This window comes from Phoenix dactylifera, unplaced genomic scaffold, assembly GCF_009389715.1.
Source record: "Phoenix dactylifera cultivar Barhee BC4 unplaced genomic scaffold, palm_55x_up_171113_PBpolish2nd_filt_p 000312F, whole genome shotgun sequence".
Taxonomy (NCBI): Eukaryota; Viridiplantae; Streptophyta; class Magnoliopsida; order Arecales; family Arecaceae; genus Phoenix; species Phoenix dactylifera.
The window spans coordinates 473677-496023 of record NW_024067783.1 but is presented as its reverse complement, the minus strand read 5'-3'; the positions used below and the strand labels follow the sequence as shown (position 1 = coordinate 496023).

The 22347-nt window shown below is 38.0% G+C and overlaps 1 protein-coding gene across 1 annotated transcript in view; it reads left to right on the top strand.

Moving 5' to 3' along the window:
• LOC103723345 (SPX domain-containing membrane protein OsI_21475-like) overlaps positions 1-22347 on the top strand; it is a 57277-nt gene that overhangs the window by 20833 nt on the left and 14097 nt on the right. Inside the window, 5 exon segments of the mRNA XM_008814236.3 lie at positions 896-1207; positions 1411-1515; positions 1654-2108; positions 4815-5116; positions 5718-5905. Of these exon segments, the coding sequence (XP_008812458.2) occupies positions 896-1207; positions 1411-1515; positions 1654-2108; positions 4815-5116; positions 5718-5905 (1362 nt within the window).

Here is a 22347-nt window from a genome sequence, read left to right as displayed (position 1 = left end):
TTTGGATGGCCTTCTTCGTTAACTCTCACTTTTCTTGTGGACCTTTTGAAGTTTCACCTATTGAATGGAGGTCTGTTTGTAAAGATGCTGCCTTTGCAGTATAATTGAACAGTTTGAATTGAAATAATGAAATAGGACCTAAAATACAAATGAAAGATGCTACAATGGTGCTTAAAATTTCAAAATATTTATTGAATGGCTCTTTGTTTATGTTGATTTATTCTATCACAAACCGAGGGTGCGTTTCAAAATTATCCTGATAGTTGTTTTTAGCTTCTTTTTTGGGGGTATATATTTCTTGCGATCTTCATGAGGTTTGCTTCCTAGTACTTTAGTCTTGTTTCCCTTTCTAGCAATACAAGTCTGTCAATACAAATACATACATGAACCATGTAAAAATACATTCATAAGCATGTATATGCACATGTAGATACATAATAAATATACACTATATAAAAAGGTACCAGTTGAGTGTTCTAGTTACATTATTATTGCCCAAAGTTGGAGAACAATTATTTTCCATGTCTTATAAAATCATAATTTTCTTCCTTAGCATACTGGGAGGTGCATATCATTGCATGCCTATGTAAGAGATGGTCACATCCTTCCTTGCATCAAATTGAAATACCCCTTCTGCATCTTTATTGACATTTACTCTCACACAGCAATTAGCGTGTTTCTTCTTTTTGTTATTAAATCTTCATTATACATGGTGTCCTACAAATTTGAGAACTAAAACTGCTTGTTCGAGTGCTCCAGTTTTGATTAATACTAGATTATGGTATAATATGATTTCTTTTTACTTGGCTGGAATTTCAATTTTCATGTTTCAGAATAAAAGCTACTTGCTGCAGTTGTTTTCTTATGGTTCATCATTGTTTTTGTTTCAATCTAGATTGAAAAGATTGTCCTTTTTATGTTGGAACAACAAGGAATTCTTGCAAGCAGGATTGAAAAATTGGGTGAGCAGCGCAAATTCCTTCTGGAGCAGCCGAACATATCTCAGATGTCTGAACTGCGAGAAGCTTATAGGGCAGTTGGGCATGATCTTTTAAGGCTTCTTAGATTTGTTGATCTGAACGCTACTGGCATTCGTAAAATATTGAAGAAATTTGATAAACGCTTTGGCTATAGATTCACGGATTATTATTTAACTACTAGATCAAATCATCCTTATTCTCAGCTACAGCAAGTCTTCAAGCACGTGGTAACGTATCTAACCAAAATGTACTATCACAAATGTTACAGTAGTGAAGATAACTAGGCCCTCCTGCATTATCCATTTCCTTTTTTTCAAGTACTGCTCCAAGTTGCGTTAGAATTGTAGTATTTGCTCTCCTATGTAAAATAATTAGATGGGCTATCTTTCCCATGAAGCACCATCTTACGAAGATGTTGTTGTCTAAGTAGGGCATAGGGGCTGTTGTAGGAGCATTGTCACGCAACCTTGCAGATTTTCAAGACCGTCAAGGAAGCTACTTATCCATTTATGATCAGCCATCTGATGTTCCAAAGGTTTATTAACACTTTATAGTTTATAGTTTATGCATTGTTCATGGACTCATAGAAGATAACTGTTTCTTGTGTGAACGTTTTTATTGAAGAACTTTTACTTTTATCTACATTACCTGTATTTCTCTGCATCTAGTGCAGGACCCTATTGTTGACCTGATACAAGCATCAGTAGATAAGCTGACACGTTCAACGAACTTCCTTCAATTTTTGGGACAACATGCACTTATTATCCAAGAAGATATACCCAGTTCAGCAGAGGATGAAATTGATGACCAAAGATATCATTTTATGTCTCTTCTGTTAAACTTGGCAAACACCTTCCTTTACATGGTCAACACATACATCATTGTTCCAACAGCAGATGACTACTCATTGAGCCTGGGAGCCGCTGCCACAGTTTGTGGTGTTATTATTGGGTCAATGGCTGTTGCACAATTGTTTTCTTCAGTGTATTTTAGTGCATGGTCAAATAAATCATATTTCAGGCCACTAATATTTAGCAGTATTGTGCTTCTTTTGGGCAATACTTTATATGCATTGGCTTATGATCTTAACTCTATAGCAGTTCTTCTTATTGGTCGTTTGTTATGTGGGTAAGTGGTTTCCTTCTTTTCCTGTGAAAGTAATGGAAATTCTATCATCTGAGTGTTTTTAATGTTAGCTTGATTTATCTGGGTCTTTAGTTCAATAGCTATATGACTATGTTCTCTATGATCTTATCTTTAATGAGTATTCTGCTAATCCGATTTTGTGCAAAGCCAAGATGATCCATCGTGCAGTATTATGTTAATCTTTAATAAGGCTTCAATATGAGTATGTTCCATTTCTTGCATGAAATGTCCACACTTCAAAGCCAAGATGATCCTGCACCTTGTAACATACATGTGAAATTATCTGAAGTTATACATGAACAAGAGCCTGGTGCAGGAATACTTTTTATGTTGTAATGCAACAACATAGACTCCTTGTATCCCTCCCCTCCCCATTTCCTTCTCGGCCTTTCTTGTTGAATCATTATAGTGGATAGCAGCATTCTTCAGTTGGAGGCTAATATAGTTTCATCAAAATATCAGATGGTGTAGAACCAAGGTTTAAAGTGTTGTTGCATGCAAGGTACGTCATATCAGTACCGGGCCCCATACCGGTGCCATCTTGTCATTATGTCGGTATGTCCGATATAGGGGCCAGTTCAGCGTACCGAGTGTTAGTATGCCCCCATACCCTGTACTACTACCGAACCAGTACGGTACGGTATGTCTCATACCGCCCTGTTTAGTACGGTATGGCATACTTTGGTTGCGTGCCTTATCAAATTGTCTGATATATACTTTTGTTGGGCATAAGGTAATTGTATAGACCTATTGTATCTATTAGGGCCATATTTTGTTGGTTATCTTCTCATATGCAGATTACTCGCAACTCACATTGTGTTACAGTTTAACACCATTAGTGTACAAAAAGTAAATGCTATTTTGAGTCATATTATTGATCAGTTATACTACTTCCTATCACCTGGTATACTTCAATTTTATAGAACAAATAGAGATATTATGCCTTCTTCATTTTCTTTTTTTTTTGTGGGGGGGGGGGGTGGGGGGCGGGAGACAACGTGAAGGGCCTTTATATGGTTCTCATTGCTAAAAATTCTTGAAGTCAACATAGTGGTAATAAAACCAGTATATTGTGACATGTAATTGAGACCAGAATAGAGCTAGACATGGAGAAGCTTTGGGAGTGTCCCAAATTCCAAAAGCAGGATCAACTTATGTTCCACATATGCTCCACATGTATAAGATTCAGTTGTTATGGGAGACACAAGGCATTTGCTGATTTTGTATTGTTTGACGATACAATTATTGATGTGTATTGGCTTCTTGTTTTCAATTCATCTTACATGTGTTGGTAAAATTAAGTGATCCTATTTTTATTGTTATGTAAAGTACTGAGTTGAATTGAAATTGGTTATGTCAGTTGTGAGTAAACTTGCCAGCTAGGTATGCTACTATCTAAATAATGTTTATTAGGACCCCAAGTATGCTTGAGATCACTCCGGTTGTTCTTACATTTAAATGAGCCTAATGCCTTTTGTGAAATAATGAAGTTCTTAGAAAAGGAGGAAGTAAAATAGTCTAAAGTCTACACATATTGCTTTGAATCTTTGATGATTTTACATGTCTGTTTTCTCCGAAGCATGATAACATAGTGCAAGATACATATGAATGTATGATATTGTACAGCTTGCTGACACTTGGTTATGTCACTTTGAACATTATTTTTGCTTTAATGTTCTGTTACTTATATCATGTTTGAGAAACTAATACACAACTCATTTAGAACAAGAAAAATAAAAGTGAAATTGAACAAGGCTGAAGACTTGATATAATTTGCTGTAGAGAAGGGCATAATTCATACTTAGCTTGATTCTTCAGACAATAACTTGATTCATGTTAGGATGATGATTTAACACCATGATAATATACTAAACCATAAATTTAAGAGTCAAACAGCTAATTCAACAGAGCGAGACTTCACCCTTTTATTTGTTAACTGATAAATATTTATGGATTGTGTGACATCTCATATAAATACAAAAACCATTATGAAATGAAATTCTAGGATGGAATTGTAAGTGGAGTAACTTCATTTTAGGCTTGTCTGTGTTAATACGTTGTTCATCAAGACCTATCTTTGTCCATGTGAATTCATTCTCATGTCTTAATTCTTGTGGCTCTCAGCTCACTTTTTTTGAATTTCTGAGTTGCTTATTTTTCTTAGGAAGCTAATCATCTCCCTATAGTTCTTTCCCCCTATTCTTATTTTTCAATGTTGTTTTGAATGACCAGCGTTGCTAATAAACAATCTTTATTCTCTTATGATAGTTATCTTACCCTTACTGGAAGAAGGCTATAATAATACCTCATGTACAAAAAAGTTATATTCTGTAGCAGGCAAGATCTAACATTTAAGCATGGTAATCTGAAGATTTCTTGGAAAAAACTTGGTCTTAAACTCTCATGATTAGTTGCTTTTTTGGGTCACCACTCACCAATGCAATAAAGGTTTTGTAGATCTTTCCAGTTAATTACAGAACTTACATGGGGTAATGATCGACAGTTGAATATACTCTGGAAAATAATACATGTCCACTTTTTTATGTGAAGTTTCTTTATTTTATTTATTTTCTGATAATAATGTTCATATGCAATTATTGATCACAGTTGAGCACTCTTTTTATTTCATTATTTTGGAATTTAATTTCTCTATATGTATTTCTGAGATGGATTTTATCTCAAATGCAGGATGGGCTCTGCAAGGGCTGTTAATCGTCGCTATATCAGTGATTGTGTTCCTCTTAAAATCCGGATGAAAGCTTCTGCAGGTTTTGTTAGTGCGAGTGCTCTAGGAATGGCTTGTGGTCCTGCTCTGGCAGGCTTGCTCCAAACTAATTTCAAATTTTATGCTATAACAATTAATCAAGACACTTTACCTGGTTGGGTAATGGCATTTACTTGGCTTATATATTCAATCTGGTTGTGGAGTTCATTCAGAGAGCCAGTTCATGGCACCAAAGTTAATGATGTCCCGCAGAATAGTGATGCTGGTATATTATATTTGATCATCCTTACTTAAAACATATTCATGGACATTTATGAGTATGCATACACACACTCATATACACATACATGCACGTATATGTGAATACGTAAATGCCAGTGGCATTGCACACTTTTCATTCTTTTGCAGTGGAGTGTGGAACTTTTTTGGCCTTAAATGTGCATCACTATCAGTACTTACTTTAGCTTTTTGGTTGGTGTTTATACGTTTGAGGCTCATACCCCATCTCTGTATATTATGCATGTAACCTATCAAAATCAAGAACATGGCATGATGTATTCAAACCTTGTACCCACAAATGGATGAGGGATATTATGAGTAATCTCATCAAATGGTTGATGTGCAGTGGATTTTATTAGTAGCCTTTTAGATGGCAAATCATATTTTTTAGGCCATCTGCATCATATGGAAATTTTATTTTGATTTTACTAACTCATTGCTTAATAAAGAAAGAGTCAGATTTATTGGTTGACGATGTCAGTTTTCAAGTTGTTGGATTGAACTAGCTATTCTATTTAGCAATTCAAAAACTGCATGAAAAGATATTATGAGATGCTTACTGAGTGGGCTTCTTTTTTTCTTCTCAGCAGCAGGACATGAAGAAAATGATGAACTAGAAAGTGGCCTTGTGCGCCCTTTGCTCTTAAGTTCAGAGAACAAACAAAATGAAGATGGAGACCAGGATTATGATGATAGTGAAGAAGCCTCTGAAGATTCTCACATGCCTGCAACTTCAATTGCTTCAGCTTATAGATTACTTACACCATCAGTAAAGGTTTGGAGCTCTATTCTGAGCCTATGTCTTTTGAGTGCACTGACTACATATAATGCAATTTTTTCTTTTCCTTTTCTGGCATTTTTGCATGGCTAATTTCATATTTACCCTCCGGAATCATTATTTACATATGTACCCCTCAGATCATCCTAGTTTTGCAAAGTTGCCCCACCTGTTAGATTTCTGACTATGGTGTTCATGACCATTCGAAGGGTGAAAGGACACTGTTACTGTTTTGCACTATACATCTGAAAAATTCAATATTCGATTTGTACTATGAAGAGCTATTTTTTGCATATATTCGTTTGGTGGTAATAAAGTCATATTATGGTTAAAATAATTGTTTGTTAACATAGCCAAAAATCTAATTGGAGGGCTATTGATGTGATAATAGGATGATTTAGGGATATATAAGCAGATAGTAATTTTTGGAGGACAAAGCCTTTTTTTTTCCAATCAAATTTTCCAAGATCTTGTATTGTAAATATCATATTGGTGATGGTATATACAAATTTTTAGGAGTCATAAATAAGTAAAATATTTGTTTCGAATAGAAAGAAACGGCTTATGCACTATGAATCTTTACATTTAATTTGTATTAAAGAGCCTTTATTTAGATTTAGAGTGGAATTTCAAATTAATGTCATTTTTTTACGCATCATCGTGTGCAAGATGTGATGATGACCCTTATGGCATATCATTGTTGAAAAGCAAAATTTATATTTGTAATCTTTAAGCCTAATGATTGTTTCTCTACTTGTTTATCTTATTTATGAATTATGCAACATACAACAATCCTCCATAAAGATTGTGATATCACAAAATTTTGACGGTCAGATTTGCGATACATGGGTTTGAGAATAAGAGAGCAAAGCTGTCTTTTCCCAAGGATAAGAGAGTCAGTTGTGGAATGCATGAAATTGAGCATTCAAAGGGGGATCCTTCATAAGGGATATCCAATGTCCAGAAGGACTTGAGGGCTTGTCCTTTGATGACAAACATAAACTTAAATAAGACTTCTTCAGACATAGTGAAGAAAGAAGTGGTGGAATAAAAGAATGAAAAGACAGAAGCTACTTATGAGATGGTACAAGAACAGCAGAAGGCTCCATAAGGGAATTGTAAGTTATTAAAATTGTAGATTAAGTGCAAGGGGTTTCTGGGTGATGGCTTCAAATAGTTAATTACTAACTTCAAAAAATGTGGCACGTCAAGAATACACAGATGCCGAGTAGAGAAATCATAACTAGAACAATTACTTGTTTCAAAAAATGCATCCAAGGAGGACATACTTAGGGTTATTGGGAGAGTGATGCCTGAAAGGTATCATTCTACATGGATAGAGATCATAGAACCATCAAAAACCCTACAACTAGTGGTGGGCAATTTAGTGTGGTAACTTAGAGTTGACATTATCTGCAAGCTTAGAGCAAAAAGGTGGCATTATCGAGTTAAACTACTCCAGTCATGGTTTTGTATGCATGTTGAAGTTAGAAATATGCACACTTATCACATAAATCAACTAACAAATTTCATAGGCTCATTATACAGTTTTCATACCGACAATTACAACCGGTGGATCAATGTATATCAAAGAGGTCTAGAAGTAGCATTAGTGTTGCCCAAGGTGACAAGCCAAGAGGGGGGGGGGGTGAATTGGTTTTTCTAAATTTTTTCAATCCTTGAATTAAATCAATTGATGAGTGAGTGGTTTAGTTAATATTAATTAAATGCGTGTAGTGAAGTTAGAACAACACACAATACAAACACACAAGAAGTATAGTGGTTCGGTGCTCTCCTAAGCACCTACATCCACTCCCCAAGCGTCCCCTTGGAAATTCACTATAATCCCATGGATTATAGTTGGATTGTTTTTCGGGCTCACAATCTAAAAACCTTTACACTTTGGTTTTTCGGGATCACCAAAAACCTATGTTGGTCTTGCGGGCTCACCAAGAAACCTTCACTGTTGGTTTTACGGGCTCACCAACAAACCTTACAAAGTAATAAAGAAGAAAGAGTTTGAAACTCCTAAAAGAGCAAATATAACAATTTTACACTAATAGAAGAGATGAGAAAATAGTTATTGCTTTGAGGATGCTTTTCTCTTCTTTGCCAAGGTTCCTTCACTTCACAATAGTTTGGTGGAGCTGTTGAATGCACACTCAGATTGCTCAACCACCTCCTTTTTGAGACTTAAATGGAGAACCTTGAAGAAGGATGCTAGGGCTTGCTTTTTCTTGAATGAACTTTGATTTCTTGGCAAAAGATGATTCCTCTGATGAATAGTGTCACTTTAAATACTTGCCCACCTCTATTGGTCACTCTCCATTAGTTAGATTTGAAAAACTATCCGTTACTAGCCGTTGTGTGGAGTGATTGATTAAAACCCCATTTGATTTTGATGAGCTCAAAGCATTTGAGTATATCTTGTGATTACTAATGAATTCAATTGAGTGTTTCAGTGAAAATCCTGTCCAAGTGTCTCTAGATTTGGTTCATAGTATTTTGGATAAGTTAAGAAGTCTGCTGAACCAAAGTCTGAGACTCGAGTCGACTCCCGAGTATCACGAGTCGACTCCAAGCGTATCAAGTTCACTGGCACGAGCTCGAGTCGACTCCAGACTAGTACGAGTCGACTCCGACTAAGAACAGAAAGAAGAACAGAAAGCCTCATCTCAGAACCTGTCAACGAGTCGACTCCTGAAGTGCGCGAGTCGACTCCAATGTTCAACGAGTCGACTCCAGGGTAGTAAGAGTCGACTCCAAGAGGTACACAAAGAAAAGTCAGAGAGCAGTTTTCGAGTCTGAGATTCGAGTCGACTCCAGTGGAACGCGAGTCGACTCCGATGGTTGGCAAGTCGACTCCAGAGAAAGCAAGAGTCGACTCTCAGCGGTACACAAAGAAAAGGTCAGAGAGCATTTTATGGACTCTGAGATTCGAGTCGACTCCCGCAATACGCGAGTCGACTCCGAGACTGTGCGACCATCGACAGACAGAAAACCATGTTACTGCCTCTGAGATTCGAGCCGACTCCCAGATAGCTCGAGTCGACTCCAAGACAAGCTTCACGTCAAAAGGCAGAAGACCAACTTTCGGAAACTGAGAGCCGAGTCGACTCCAAGGAAGTTCGAGTCGACTCCAAGACTGGATGAGCCAAAAGACAGAGAATCGGGAGTTCGGGCTCTGAGATTCGAGTCGACTCCAAGGACAGTCGAGTCGACTCGAGTGGACAAAATTCAAAATTGGATCCACGGACTTCAGTGGATGAGCCGACTCCAAAATTGCCAGGTCAGCTCCAGAAGTTGGCGAGTCGACTCCGGGTCAAGACGAGTCGACTCCCAGTCGTGACGGCAACTTTAATTCAAATTTGGAACAGTTGCCGAGTCGACTCCGGAAAAGCTTGAGTCGACTCCCGCTACAGCCGAGTCGACTCCTGATCGCGCGAGTCGACTCCAACCCACCAACGGTCATATTGTCAGGCTGCGCAGAGTGTGCAGAACGGGCAGAAAAAGCAGTGTAACGGCTAGTTTCCGTGGGGGTTGGCTTAAATAGCCACAGAAGACTGTAGCAAGAAAAAGAACAACCATTCCACTCCAAGCATTCAAGCTTTCAAGCTCTGCAACGTGCTCTTCAACGAAAAAGGGGAAGATCAGCATTTACTGCAACCAACTACATCTTCCCAGCAATTAAAGCCTCCTCCTCCTGCATTCAAGTCGACTACACATTCTAGAGGAGACCGGAGTTCAAGAAGCCATTCCTTTACTTCAGCTTAAAAGCGTTTGAGGGCTTCTAAACTCCTCTTTTGATTATATTGTTTTACATCTGCTTTTGAGAAGCTTATTTTCCTTTCTTTCTATAACTTGTATTTACTTGATTCAATCGGAGGATTGAATCAAGGGGATTAAGGTTGGTTGGTGAGCCAAGTTAAAAACCAACGTGTGTAAGGGTTTGATTGTGAGCCCGGGAAAACAATCGGGGTTGGTTCTAGTCGGTGAGCCTGGGAAAACCGACCGAGTTCGTTGTGAGCTCGTAAAACAACAAGTTTGGTTGTGAGCTTGCAAAACAACCGGCTGTAATCCAAGGGGGTTATAGTGAATTCCCAAGAGAGACTTGGGGAGTGGACGTAGGAGCAAGGGGTAGCTCCGAACCACTATAAAACTCTGTGTTTGCATTGGATTGTCTCTTCTCTTCTTCCTCTCACATCACTCACAGCACTTAGCATTAATTAAATAACTTGCAATAGTTTTTAATTAATCATCCATAACGTTTTAATTATCCAAATTAATTTAAAACCCAATTCACCCCCCCCTCTTGGGTTGTCTATCTGGGCAACACGTTGGAAGGTCAAAAGCACTTCTGTAGAACTAGCTGTTATGCCCTTGCCCATGCTGGGGTCGATCCAAACTTTTCTGGGGTCGACTCAACTTACTGTTCATCAGACTTGGGGTCGACTCAACTTCCTTTGGGGTCAACCCAACTTTCTCTGGGGTCGACCCCTGCTACAGTGGGGTCGCCCTTCTCAGGAACCACAGAACTTTGTATTTTCGGCTGTTTTCACTGGGGTCGACTCAAGCTTTCTTGGGGTCGACCCATGCTACAGTGGGGTCGACTCAAGTTTCATTGGGGTCGACCCTCTCAGGGATTCCAGAGACATGGTTTTGAACACATATCCTTGGGGTCGACTCATGTTCAGTTGGGGTCGGCTCCATTGGGGTCGACTCAAGTGTTCCTGGGGTCGGCTCCAGCTGGGGTTGGCTCAAGAAATCTTGGGGTTGGCCCTCTCAGTGAATTCCAGTGAGTTGTTTTCTTGAGGCTTCAAACTGGGGTCGGCTCAAGGTTCTTTGGGGTCGGCTCAAAGATACATGGGGTCGACTCTACTTACTGTTCATCTGTGCCATCTTTGCAGGGGTATGCCAGATGGTTTCATGGTGTGCCAGGGTCGACTCCACTTAGCTTGGGGTCGACTCAATCCACACTTTCCTGCATCTTAAGGTTAGAATAATTCATATAATTAATGAAACATATTTTCCAGCAATTTTGAGTGTATGCCACAATAGAGCTACATACCCTTAATAATGAAAATCATTGTTTTGCCCTTAAGAGTATATTTCATTTGAAACTTTGCTGAATTAGAATTAAGAGTTCTCTATCCCTTTTCTACTACAAATTTTATCTCGTTGTTAATCATTGGAAGACGTCTTGATCTCATTCTCTTAATATATCATGAATGTATTGAGGGTGTCTTATTCATTAGTGATGTATCACGTTAAACTGTATTATTAATTTGATATTTCCTCAATGGTTGTGTTAATCATCGAAATAACACTATCATCCTCAATCTTCCTCTTTTTGATGATTACAAAACATTGAGCATGAGCAGATTGACACATATATTAAAATTAGAAGTTTTATTTTAGAAAGAGCTCAAGTTGCTGAATTTCAGCTTTTCAAATTTGAAAGTGAAGACTCCCTCTCTTTCATCCAAATATTGCCAATTTGAACTTTTAATTTTCTTTCCCTTTCTTTTGTATTTTATTAAAGATGAAACTTCAAAAATTTGAGATAAAGTAAGAGTTTCAGGTTATGTATCGAGCATGAGAAGTATGTGCCAAATTCAGAAATTTTGATTGAAAATTCAGATTTTCTTGTTTTGAAAATTTTCATTGTTACATTTACATATTGCTCCCCCTTAAGTGAATATAATCTCATCCTATTTAATTTCCAAACTTATTTCTCCTCCTATATCGCAACTTCTTTCTTTTCTTACTTCTCCCCCTTTTTGTTATCATCAAAAGAATGTATAATAGATAAGTAGAAGCAATAAATGATAAAATCAAAATTTCATTGATCAAAATGAAACATTGTAGTATACTAATGCCAAAAGTACAATGTTCTTCAATTAAGGTGCAAAGTACATCAACAAAGTAAAATGCATATGAGAACTAGATAAATCCTAGGCACTAATCATGATGGACTCCTGTAGTGCTATCATTAGGCCTAGGGGGAATCTAAGGGCTGTGATCTAGTCCTCATCCTCCTAGCATAAGTGGTGAGGGGAGGTCTGGCCTGATGGGACTGTCTGTCGTGGACCTCGGTGAGCTGGGTGATTCTGTGCCGAAACGTCTGACTCAGCTGCTCGGGGCATAGATGGACCATGAGCCTCTCTCTCTCTAATGCTGTCACCTGGTCTCTGAGGCCTCTAATCTCAGCAGTCATACTGTCCATCCTGCGCATCATGCCATCAGAGAGGGTCCTCACCTGAGCTGACACAAGCTCAGTCATCCTACTCCAAAACTCCTCTGTACATCCCGTAGGTGTGGATGACGAAGGTTCAGCCTCTGAAGGTATTGTAGGATGATCCGCAGGTATCTCAGGCTCAGGGATAGAGTCTCCAATCTCTGGTGCATCATCCTCCGGTGCATGTATCCCTGCACCTCCACGCACCCACTGATAGTCCACCTTCTCATAACCCATGCGAACTAAGGACCGTGCAGTGTAGGTGTCGGTAAATAGCAGATGCCTGGATATCTCTCCTTCCACACATATGTCATGTTGCTTGAATATTAGGATGAGTATCATACCGTAGGGCAAAGAAACTCTCGATTTGCATATGGCCTCTCGCATCTGCCTGATCATCATAGCTGGAAGATTCAGGGGATTACCCTGAATGACATGCTCCATAATTACCATGTCTCGCTCAGATATGTGATCAAATCTTCCACTCTTCGGAAACAATATCCGACCTATGAAGTTGTGCAATAACCTCATCTCAGCTGATAGAGAGCTAGTTACTAAGTTTTCTGAATAATCAAAGTCATCTCTCTCAAAAATTATCTGTAGATCCCTCAACTTGTTCTCTGGTCTTTCTGGTGTGGCTCCTTCGCAGGGGAGATGAAGCAACTCACTTAGGCTTTCTTCTGAAACACGAATCCGTACTCCTCGGACCTCAGACACAAGTCCTTCTGAACCGACTTTTAGAAAGGCATAGAACTCACGAACTAAGCTCGGGTAGGTCACTAAATCTAGGGAGCAAAGATACTCCCATCCTTGTTTTCGAATCCAATCACCCAACCGAAACCCTTCTTGATCCAAAAATTCAGAATGGATTCTTCTCCCCGTGGTTACCGGTCTTTCCGCATATTTAGCAAGTTGAACTGAAGGGGAAGGAGGTGGAGGAGGCTCTACACGTGTCTCACCTTGTGGAGGCACTGTAGAAGATTCTCTAGCATGCTCTTCTACGATGGTTGGCCGTGAGACTCTCCCGGATCTTTTAGCAACGGCTCGCTTGGGTCCCATTTTCACCAAGTGCTTCCTTAGGTCTTGATTTAACGGCTTAGGGAAGCAATCTAGCACTGTTTGAAGTTGATTGGAAGGGATTGGAGAGTGGAAAATAGAGTTTTAGGAAGGGGACAAAGGGAAAGAATGCCCTAAAATGGCTCACGGGTTCCCCTTTTTAAAAACGGGGTCCCGTCGTTGGGTCGACCCTAGATTTTTCTTGGGTCGACTCAAGGAGGGGTCGACCCCATTCTAGCTCGGGTCAGCCCCGGTTCAGGTTTTTTTTTTTTTTAATTCTTCCTTCTTTTTGATCCTTATTAAATTTTTATGGGATATTGATATATGAGTAAGGAGTCTATAAATGAATAATTTTACTAACGTTTCATGGGTTTTTCAAAATGGGAGGAGAGTATCATGAGACAACCTGTTCCTTTCATTTGCTTTCAATCAAAGGGATCACATATGCCTAATTTCCTTCTAAGCATGCAGAATCTATCTTCACTTAAAGGTTTTATGAATATGTCAGCTAATTGTTTCTTGGTACATACATGCTCAATACATACATTCCCATTTTGCACATGATCTCTAATGAAATGATACCTTATTTCAATATGCTTGGCCTTAGAGTGCTGAACCGGATTTTTGGTAAGGTTAATGGCACTAGTGTTATCACACTTTATAGGAATGTTGTCTAGTTTGATTCCATAGTCTTCTAGTTGTTGCTTGAGCCATAGTACTTGAGCACAACAACTTCCGGCAGCTATATATTCGGCCTCAGCCGTTGACAATGCTACTGAATTCTGCTTTTTGCTAAACCATGATACTAAGTTATTCCCTAAGAATTGACATGTTCCACTAGTGCTCTTCCTATCTAATTTGCATCCAGCAAAATTTGCATCAGAATATGCAAGCAAGTCTAGACAAGAGCCTCTAGAGTACCATAATTCTATGTTTGTGGTTCCTCTCAAATATCTAAGGATTTTTTTGACAGTACTTAGATGTGACTCCTTAGGATCTGATTGGTATCTAGCACATATTCCCACACTAAATACTATGTCTGGCCTACTAGCAATGAGGTAAAGCAAAGATCCAATTAAGCCTCTATAGAGCTTCATATAGCATTAATTTAATTCTTCTTGCATAGCATTAATCCAATTTATGTCATTCTCAGCTTCTTCATAAGTCTTAGGTTTTATTTGTGAAACAAAAGCAAGATAGTCATTTAAATTTCTAAAAGAGGATCGAGTTCTTACCCCTTGAGATGGATCACCGATGATTAAGTCTTTAGGGTGTCCATGTGTGTACCTCCATTCCTTTGGCAGGTCTTGAGATTGTGGTGGCACACGATCATCTTCCTTTTCTTGATTTGGCACGTCATTAAGATTCAATTTTTCAAACTCAATAATTCCTGCATCATCATCAAAAGTACTTTCTCTCCTAGGAGACTCACTATCAGACTCATCAAAAATAATATTAATTGACTCTTCAACTACAAGAGTTCTTTTGTTGAATACTCTGTATGCCCTGCTAGAAGTAGAGTATCCTAAGAAGATACCTTCATCTGACTTGGCATCAAATTTACTTAGATCCTCCTTGTCATTGTTTAAAATAAAACATCTACACCCAAATACTTTAAAATATTTGGCAGTTGGTTTCTTATTCTTCCAAAGTTCATAAGGAGTTCTCTTTGTTATAGGACATATTAAAACACGATTTAAAATATGGTAAGCAGTATTTATGGTTTCAGCCCAAAAGTACTTTTGAAGATTTGACTCACATAACATCATACGTGCCATTTCTGCCAATGTTCTATTTTTTCTTTCAACAACCCCATTTTGTTGAGGCGTTCTAGGTGCTGAAACATGATGAGAAATACCATTTTCATTACAGAATTCTTCAGAGTATTGATTTTCAAATTCACTTCCATGATCACTTCGAATTGCAATTAAGGTGAGCTTCTTTTCAGTTATGATATTTTTATAATATTTCAAGAATACTGAAAATGCTTCATTCTTATTTGCAAGAAATGAAACCCATGTATATCTTGAAAAATCATCTACTATAACTAGTCCATACTTTTTTCCTCCTAGACTTGCAGTTCTAGTAGGCCCAAATAGATCCATGTATATGAGTTCAAAAGGCCTAGTGGTTGATACTACATTCTTTGATTTGAAAGATGATTTTGTTTGTTTTTCTAATGAGCATGGTCCACAGATTTTGTCTTTTTCAAAAATTAATTTTGGCACATCTTTTATCAAATCCTTTTTGACTAGTTTTGATATTATGTCCATACTAGCATGTCCTAGTCTACGGTGCCAAAGCCAACTTGTTTCACTTTTTCTTTCTTCATTAGTGATTAAGCATAATCCATTTTTTTTGCCTAAATCATGAAGATATACCATATAAATGTTTCCATGCCTATGTCCCATAAGTACAATGCTATTATCTTTAGGATTTGTGATTATGCATACTGAGGCTTCAAATGTGACTTTAAGACCTTTATCATAAAATTGACTTATGCTAAGTAAGTTATGTTACAGACCATTAACTAATAAAACATTTTCTATAAAAGTGGATGGAGTAATATAAATTTTACCCTTTCCAATGATAAGTTCTTTTCCATTGTCTCCATAGGTTACCACTCCATCCTCCTTAGATTCCAAAGTGACAAATTGTTATATGTCATCTGTCATGTGTCTTGAACAGTCGCTATCTAGATACCATCGTCTATCCCTCTTATTAGCTGTAAGACACTCCTGCAATCAAAATCAAGAATGTACTTTAGGTACCCAAACTATATTGGATCCTTTAGGGTTAGTACTTGATGTTCTTTTTGGAACCCAAATTTTTTTGGAGTTTAGCTTACTCTTATTACTCAATTTGTTATAGTTGGACTTTCTAAAATTACATTCATATGCTTTGTGTCCTACTTTATTGCAGCAATGACAAGTTATATTTTCATTTTTGGCTTTCACAAATATGTTCTTTAAGTATTTTTGCTTCCTATTTATTTTATATCCTAATCCAGCTTTATCATATACAGCTTTTTGACTATCAAGAATCATATTTAATTTAGTTGAGCTAAGTGTAAACTTGTCTACTAAGGATTTGTATTTTTCTGCATCTTCTTTTAGCTTGAAATTTTCAGTAATTAGACTTTTAGTTTCATTAGTGAACTTCCTACTTAATGTTTCATAGTCATTAGATAGTTTCAGCTTTTCTTTGATAAGAGATTGATTTTCATCTTTTAGAACTTTATTTTTATTGATTAGCTTCTTGTATTCTTCCATGAGTTCTAAAAATGCATCATGTAACTCTTTTACTGCAAAATTACATTCAAGTTCAGAATCTACCTCATCGTCGTTGGCCATGTAGCAGATTTGGGCCGTCTCTTGTTGATCTTCCTCTTCCGAACTTGACTCCTCACTTTCACTCCATTCAGCCATGAGGTTCCTCTTTTTAAGCTTTCTTGCCATCCATTTCAATTCTGGGCAATCTATCTTGAAATGCCCGGGCTTGTTACACTCATAGCAAATTGACATTTTCTTTTCTTTTTCTTTGTCCTTTCCCTTTTCCTTTCTCGAGCTACCTTTGAGGAAGGGCTTTCTTTTATGAAATTTCTTCTTCCCTCATAAATTTTCTGAATTTTCTTGCGAGCATAGCCATTCCTTTTTCATCATATTCCTTCTCATCATCAGACTCTTCTGATTCAATTTTCTGTTTTGGAATCGTAGACTTCAAGGCAATGGTCTTCTTTTTCTTGACCTCCTCTTCTGAGTTTTGCTTCATGGTCAACTCATGGGTCATGAGTGATCCTATAAGTTCTTCCAATTGTAGTGTATTGAGGTCCTTTGCTTCTTGGATTGCAGTTACCTTGGCCTCCTAGACTCTTGGTAGTGAACTGAGAATTTTTCGCACTAGTTCAGAGTTAGTATAAGACTTTCCTAAGCTCTTTAGTCCATTTATGATTTCCGTGAATCGAGTGAACATTTCAGTTATGGACTCTGTGGATTCCATTTTAAACAATTCATACCTATGTACTAATATATTTATTTTTGACTCTTTAACCTGATTAGTCCTTCATGTGTGATCTTTAGTTTATCCCAAATTTCTTTCGCGGAGATGCATGTCGATATTCTATTAAATTCACTTACATCTAGTGAGTAGTAAAGTACATTAATTGCTTTAGCATTTAATTGTGCCAGTCTTCTATCACTCTCATTCCAATCCATTTCTGGTTTAGGAATGATTGTGCCCTCTATACTAATTGTGGGTGTGTGTGGTCCTCTAGTTATGATATTCCACAAGTCATAATCTTGAATAAATATCCTCAGCTTTCCAATATGTGTAATTAGTGCCATTAAACAAAGAAGGTCTATTTGTGGATTGCCTCTCGCTCATAGAACATTATACTTGGGTTATCATGATCTTTGACTCTTGATCGTGAGATCAATAAATACTATGAGAGCACCTAGCTCTGATACCACTTGTTGCCCAAGGTGACAAGCCAAGAGGCGGGGGGTGAATTGGTTTTTCTATTTTTTTTTTAAATCCTTGAATTAAATCAATTGATGAGTGAGTGGTTTAGTTAATATTAATTGAGTGCGTGTAGTAAAGTTAGAACAACATACAATACAAACACACAAGAAGTATAGTGGTTCGGTGCTCTCCTAAGCACCTACGTCCACTCTCCAAGCGTCCTCTTGGGAATTCACTATAATCCCGCGGATTACAGTTGGATTGTTTTTCAGGCTCACAATTCAAAAATCTTTACACTTTGGTTTTTCGGGATCACCAAAAACCTATGTTGGTTTTGCAGGCTCACCAACAAACCTTCACAGTTAGTTTTACGGGCTCACCAACAAACCTTACAAAGTAATAAAGAAGAAAGAGTTTGAAACTTCTAGAAGAGCAAATATAACAATTTTACACTAATAGAAGAGATGAGAAAATAGTTATCGCTTTGAAGATGCTCTTCTCTTCTTTGCCAAGGTTCCTTTACTTCACAATGGTTTGGTGGAGCTGTTGAATACACACTCAGATTGCTCAACCACCTTCTTTTTGAGACTTAAATGGAGAACCTTGAAGAAGGATGCTCGGGCTTGCTTTTTCTTGAATGAACTTTGATTTCTTGGCAAAAGATGATTCCTCAGATGAATAGTGTCACTTTAAATACTTACCCACCTCTATTGGTCACTCTCCATTGGTTAGAGTTGAAAAACTATCCGTTACTAGCCGTTGGGAGGTCAAAAAGCATTTCTGCAGAACTAGCCGTTATGCCCTTGCCCGTGCTGGGGTCGACCCAAACTTTCCTGGGGTTGACTCAACTTACTGTTCATCAGACTTGGGGTCGACTCAACTTTCTCTAGGATCGACCCAACTTTCTCTGGGGTCAACCCCGCTACAGTGGGGTCGGCCTTCTTAGGAATCACAGAACCTTGTATCTTCGGCTATTTTCACTAGGGTCGACTCAAGCTTTCTTGGGGTCGACCCATGCTACAGTGGGGTCGACTCAAGTTCCATTGGGGTCGACCCTCTCAAGGATTCCAGAGACATGGTTTTGAACACATCCTTGGGGTCGACTCATGTTCAGTTGGGGTCGGCTCCATTGGGGTCGACTCAAGTGTTCCTGGGGTCGGCTCCAGCTGGGGTTGGCTCAAGGAATCTTGGGGTCGGCCCTCTCAGTGAATTCTAGAGAGTTGTTTTCTTGAGGCTTCAAACTGGGGTCGGCTCAAGGTTCACCTGGGGTCGGCTTAAAGATACATGGGGTCGACTCCACTTACTGTTCATCTATGCCATTTTTGCAGGGGTGTGCTAGATGGTTGCATGGTGTGCCAGGATCGACTCCACTTAGCTTGAGGTCGACTCAATCCACACTTTCCTGCATCTTAAGGTTAGACTAATTCATATAATCAATGAAGCATATTTTCAAGCAATTTTGAGTGTATGCCACGATAGAGCTACATACCCTTAACAATGAAAATCACTGTTTTGCCCTTAAGAGTATATTTCACTTGAAACTTTGCTGAATTAGAATTAAGAGTTTTTTATCCCTTTTCTACTACAAATTTTATCTCGTTGTTAATCATTGGAAGACGTCTTGATCTCATTCTCTTAATATATCATGAATGTATCGAGGGTGTCGTATTCATTAGTGATGTATCACGTTAAATTGTATTATTAATTTGATATTCTCTCAATGGTTGTATTAATCATCGAAATAACACTATCATCCTCAATTAGTCATTTGACTTGCAAACAAGGAAGAAACAGGGTAATTTACGATAATCAAAGGTAATGAATGAGACTTAATTTGCCCTTTTTTTGAGTTTACTGCAAATTATTGAAAATGATATAATTTATTTATTTTGAATATCTTCCTATTGTTTAACTAGATAGAATCAATTTACAATAATTAGTGGGATCTTAATTGTTTGATATCACTTTGTTATATAAACTGCCAAGATTAACAAGGTTTTTAAAAAAATATTATCTGATAACCAATATTTTGCTTCTTGACTAACAAAAATATACAAACTATCATTGCTTATATTTTTCTTTTAACTAACTATGTGAAGTGTTGCTTATATTCTGCTTTAATCATTGATTGGAGGTGTCTATCTTGTTTCTATCTTGTTTCCATGTCTGAATAAATCCTTTTGTTCTGAAATTATAGTTGGAACTGAGAATTTAAACATCACTTGTTTAGGGTTTTTATATCTCTACATGCTTGTGTTGAGCTCCTTGTTAGAATATGTGAATCTTATAGGGCGTGTCATATTCTTTTCTGGTCTCATTCTATATGATGTTGAATTCTGCCCTCAAGTTTTGAATCTGTCCCTCTTCCCCTCTCTTTCTTGGAGCTTGAATTGTCTTCAGGATTTTTCTCTGTATAATTTGTCATTTATTTGCTTTCTGTTTGTTTTAGATCTTCAAGCAAACTTGTATTTGTTAGTACTATTCATCAAGTAATAGAGTTCATGTGTTTGAATTGATTCTTTTTTTCCAAATGGTGTGTAACAAATTGAGGATTTTTAATGGATTTAGACATGTTTCAAAGCCTTTGCAATCAATATACCAACAATTACCTTCCTCCCATCTCTTGTTTCACCTTCAGACGGTAGAAAATGAGTAAGAAACAGGATAAAAAGGGCATCCTGTTTGGTATGCAAACATCATGCTTGGTTTGGGAGTGGTTTGGGGTTAGTTTGGAATGAACCTACGAGGGCATACTATACTGTACTAGTTCGGTACCGGTGCCCGGTACATGTGGCATATCGACACTTCGTACGCCAAAAAATTTTCATACCGTACCATATCGATACTATGCTAGTGTGGCACCGGTACAGGGTTTGGTACCGAGATGGCAAACCTTGGAACCTACCTTGATCTGCATTCAAACTGTTAGATTTTTGTTGGTTCAAGTGGTTGGTTCCAGTGGTTCCATAGTAGTTTGGGTAGTTCTTCCCATGCCCACCCTCCTTGTAGGCTTGTAACATGACGGGCCTAAATTGAATTGAGAAGTCTGCATCAATCTGAGAGGTTCCTAAATCCTTAGTCCTATAGAAGAAAGTATCTAAAGTTAAATAATAGGTATATAGAGTCTTTTGTACATGAAAGTGGCTAAGTATTGGATGATGTGGACATGGAAATATTATTTCCTGTTTGGCAGTTTCTTTTGTGTCATCTCTCTATCTTTTCAAGTTTTGTGGTTGTAGGGTTGGAGTGAAAGATTCGGAGAATGATTGTGAATCGTCAAGTTAGAAACAATGGCCAGGACCAAACTTCTAAAATCAAGTTAGAGGCTCATACATGTCATTGGTTGATGTGATACATAACACATTACATACGACACTGACATAGGGTGCTTGCCAATACAACTGTGGCTAGTCGATATAACGTGCGGAATGGTCATTGTTTGCCGAAAGTGATTTTTTAATTAGTTTCTATTGTTTAATCATTATTCTACCTATGCATTAATTGTTATTTCAATTAGTGATAATTTTCCTACTCATTAATTTTGAAAGTGTGGATTTGGCTCGGAATTGTGCAAAAAGTTACAAAAAGAATTGGATGGGAGAGTGCATTACCTAGATAGCAATGAGGAATCACCCTCTCATTAGAAGTGGCAATTCTTTTCCTGATGTGTGAAGTGTGAAACTAACTTGAAGTTGGTTTAGGTCAAGCATACTACAGTTTTAAGTCATAAACAAGTTGACATGATTAATTGGAATAATAAAGGGGCCAGTTTTAGAATTGAGATGTTGAGGTGGCCAACCTAAAATGACTCAATCAGGTTGGGTCAACAAGACTATGATTAGTCTGTTGTCCTGTACCTAATCCCCATATTTCATCCCACATTTACCTCAAATCCCAAAATGCTTGCATCTTCCCTCTTTCTATCTAAAAGAACCTGTCAAATTGCCTTGCCCACTTCCACTTCGCTGCTTCCCCTTCGACTATCTTGGCTACATGTCAAGTGTTCCCATGGCTGCTGTCACCATAGCCTGGCATTTGGACTGTTACTCCCATCTTCACTTTAATAGCTGCCATCCGTTGATGTGTCACTGTTGTTTGAAGTGTAGAGGCATCAATTTTGCTTTCTTCCCTCTCCCATGGAGCTTTTGCTCATGTTTCCACTGTACCATGTCTGTTGTTCGAGATAAGAAATGATGTTTATCCTTAAGGATGAGAATGATGTGGCATCTCCCTCCCACTAGCTGGTGGTTTAGTGCCATGTGTTTCATCCCCTCTGCACGAAGGTGGCAAGGAATCAGGTGAGCAACCATCTTTCTCTTTCTTCCAGGATTCAGGATTTGATGATTTGGGTTGCTTCATTCGTGCCAGTTAATCTGGTTGATTAAGGCCTGCTTATTAAATGGTTATGCATGTTGGGTCATGTCACTTGTTTGATTAGTAGGTCAGTCAAGGTTTGAATTTCTGATTTGTTTTTTCATTCCTCATGTTCAAGCTAGTTGTTATGGTCAGATGCCCATGTTAACATGTCATGGCCCGACCCAATGTCAACCTTGCTCGTCATCAAAGTCGTGGCATTTGTCACTCGAACAATGCAAATTCATGCTAATCCAAGCTCTCCATGACTGCAAACCTACCCTCCCCACTTCAAATGAGTAGAAACACAAAAAAGGGCATGGAAACATTT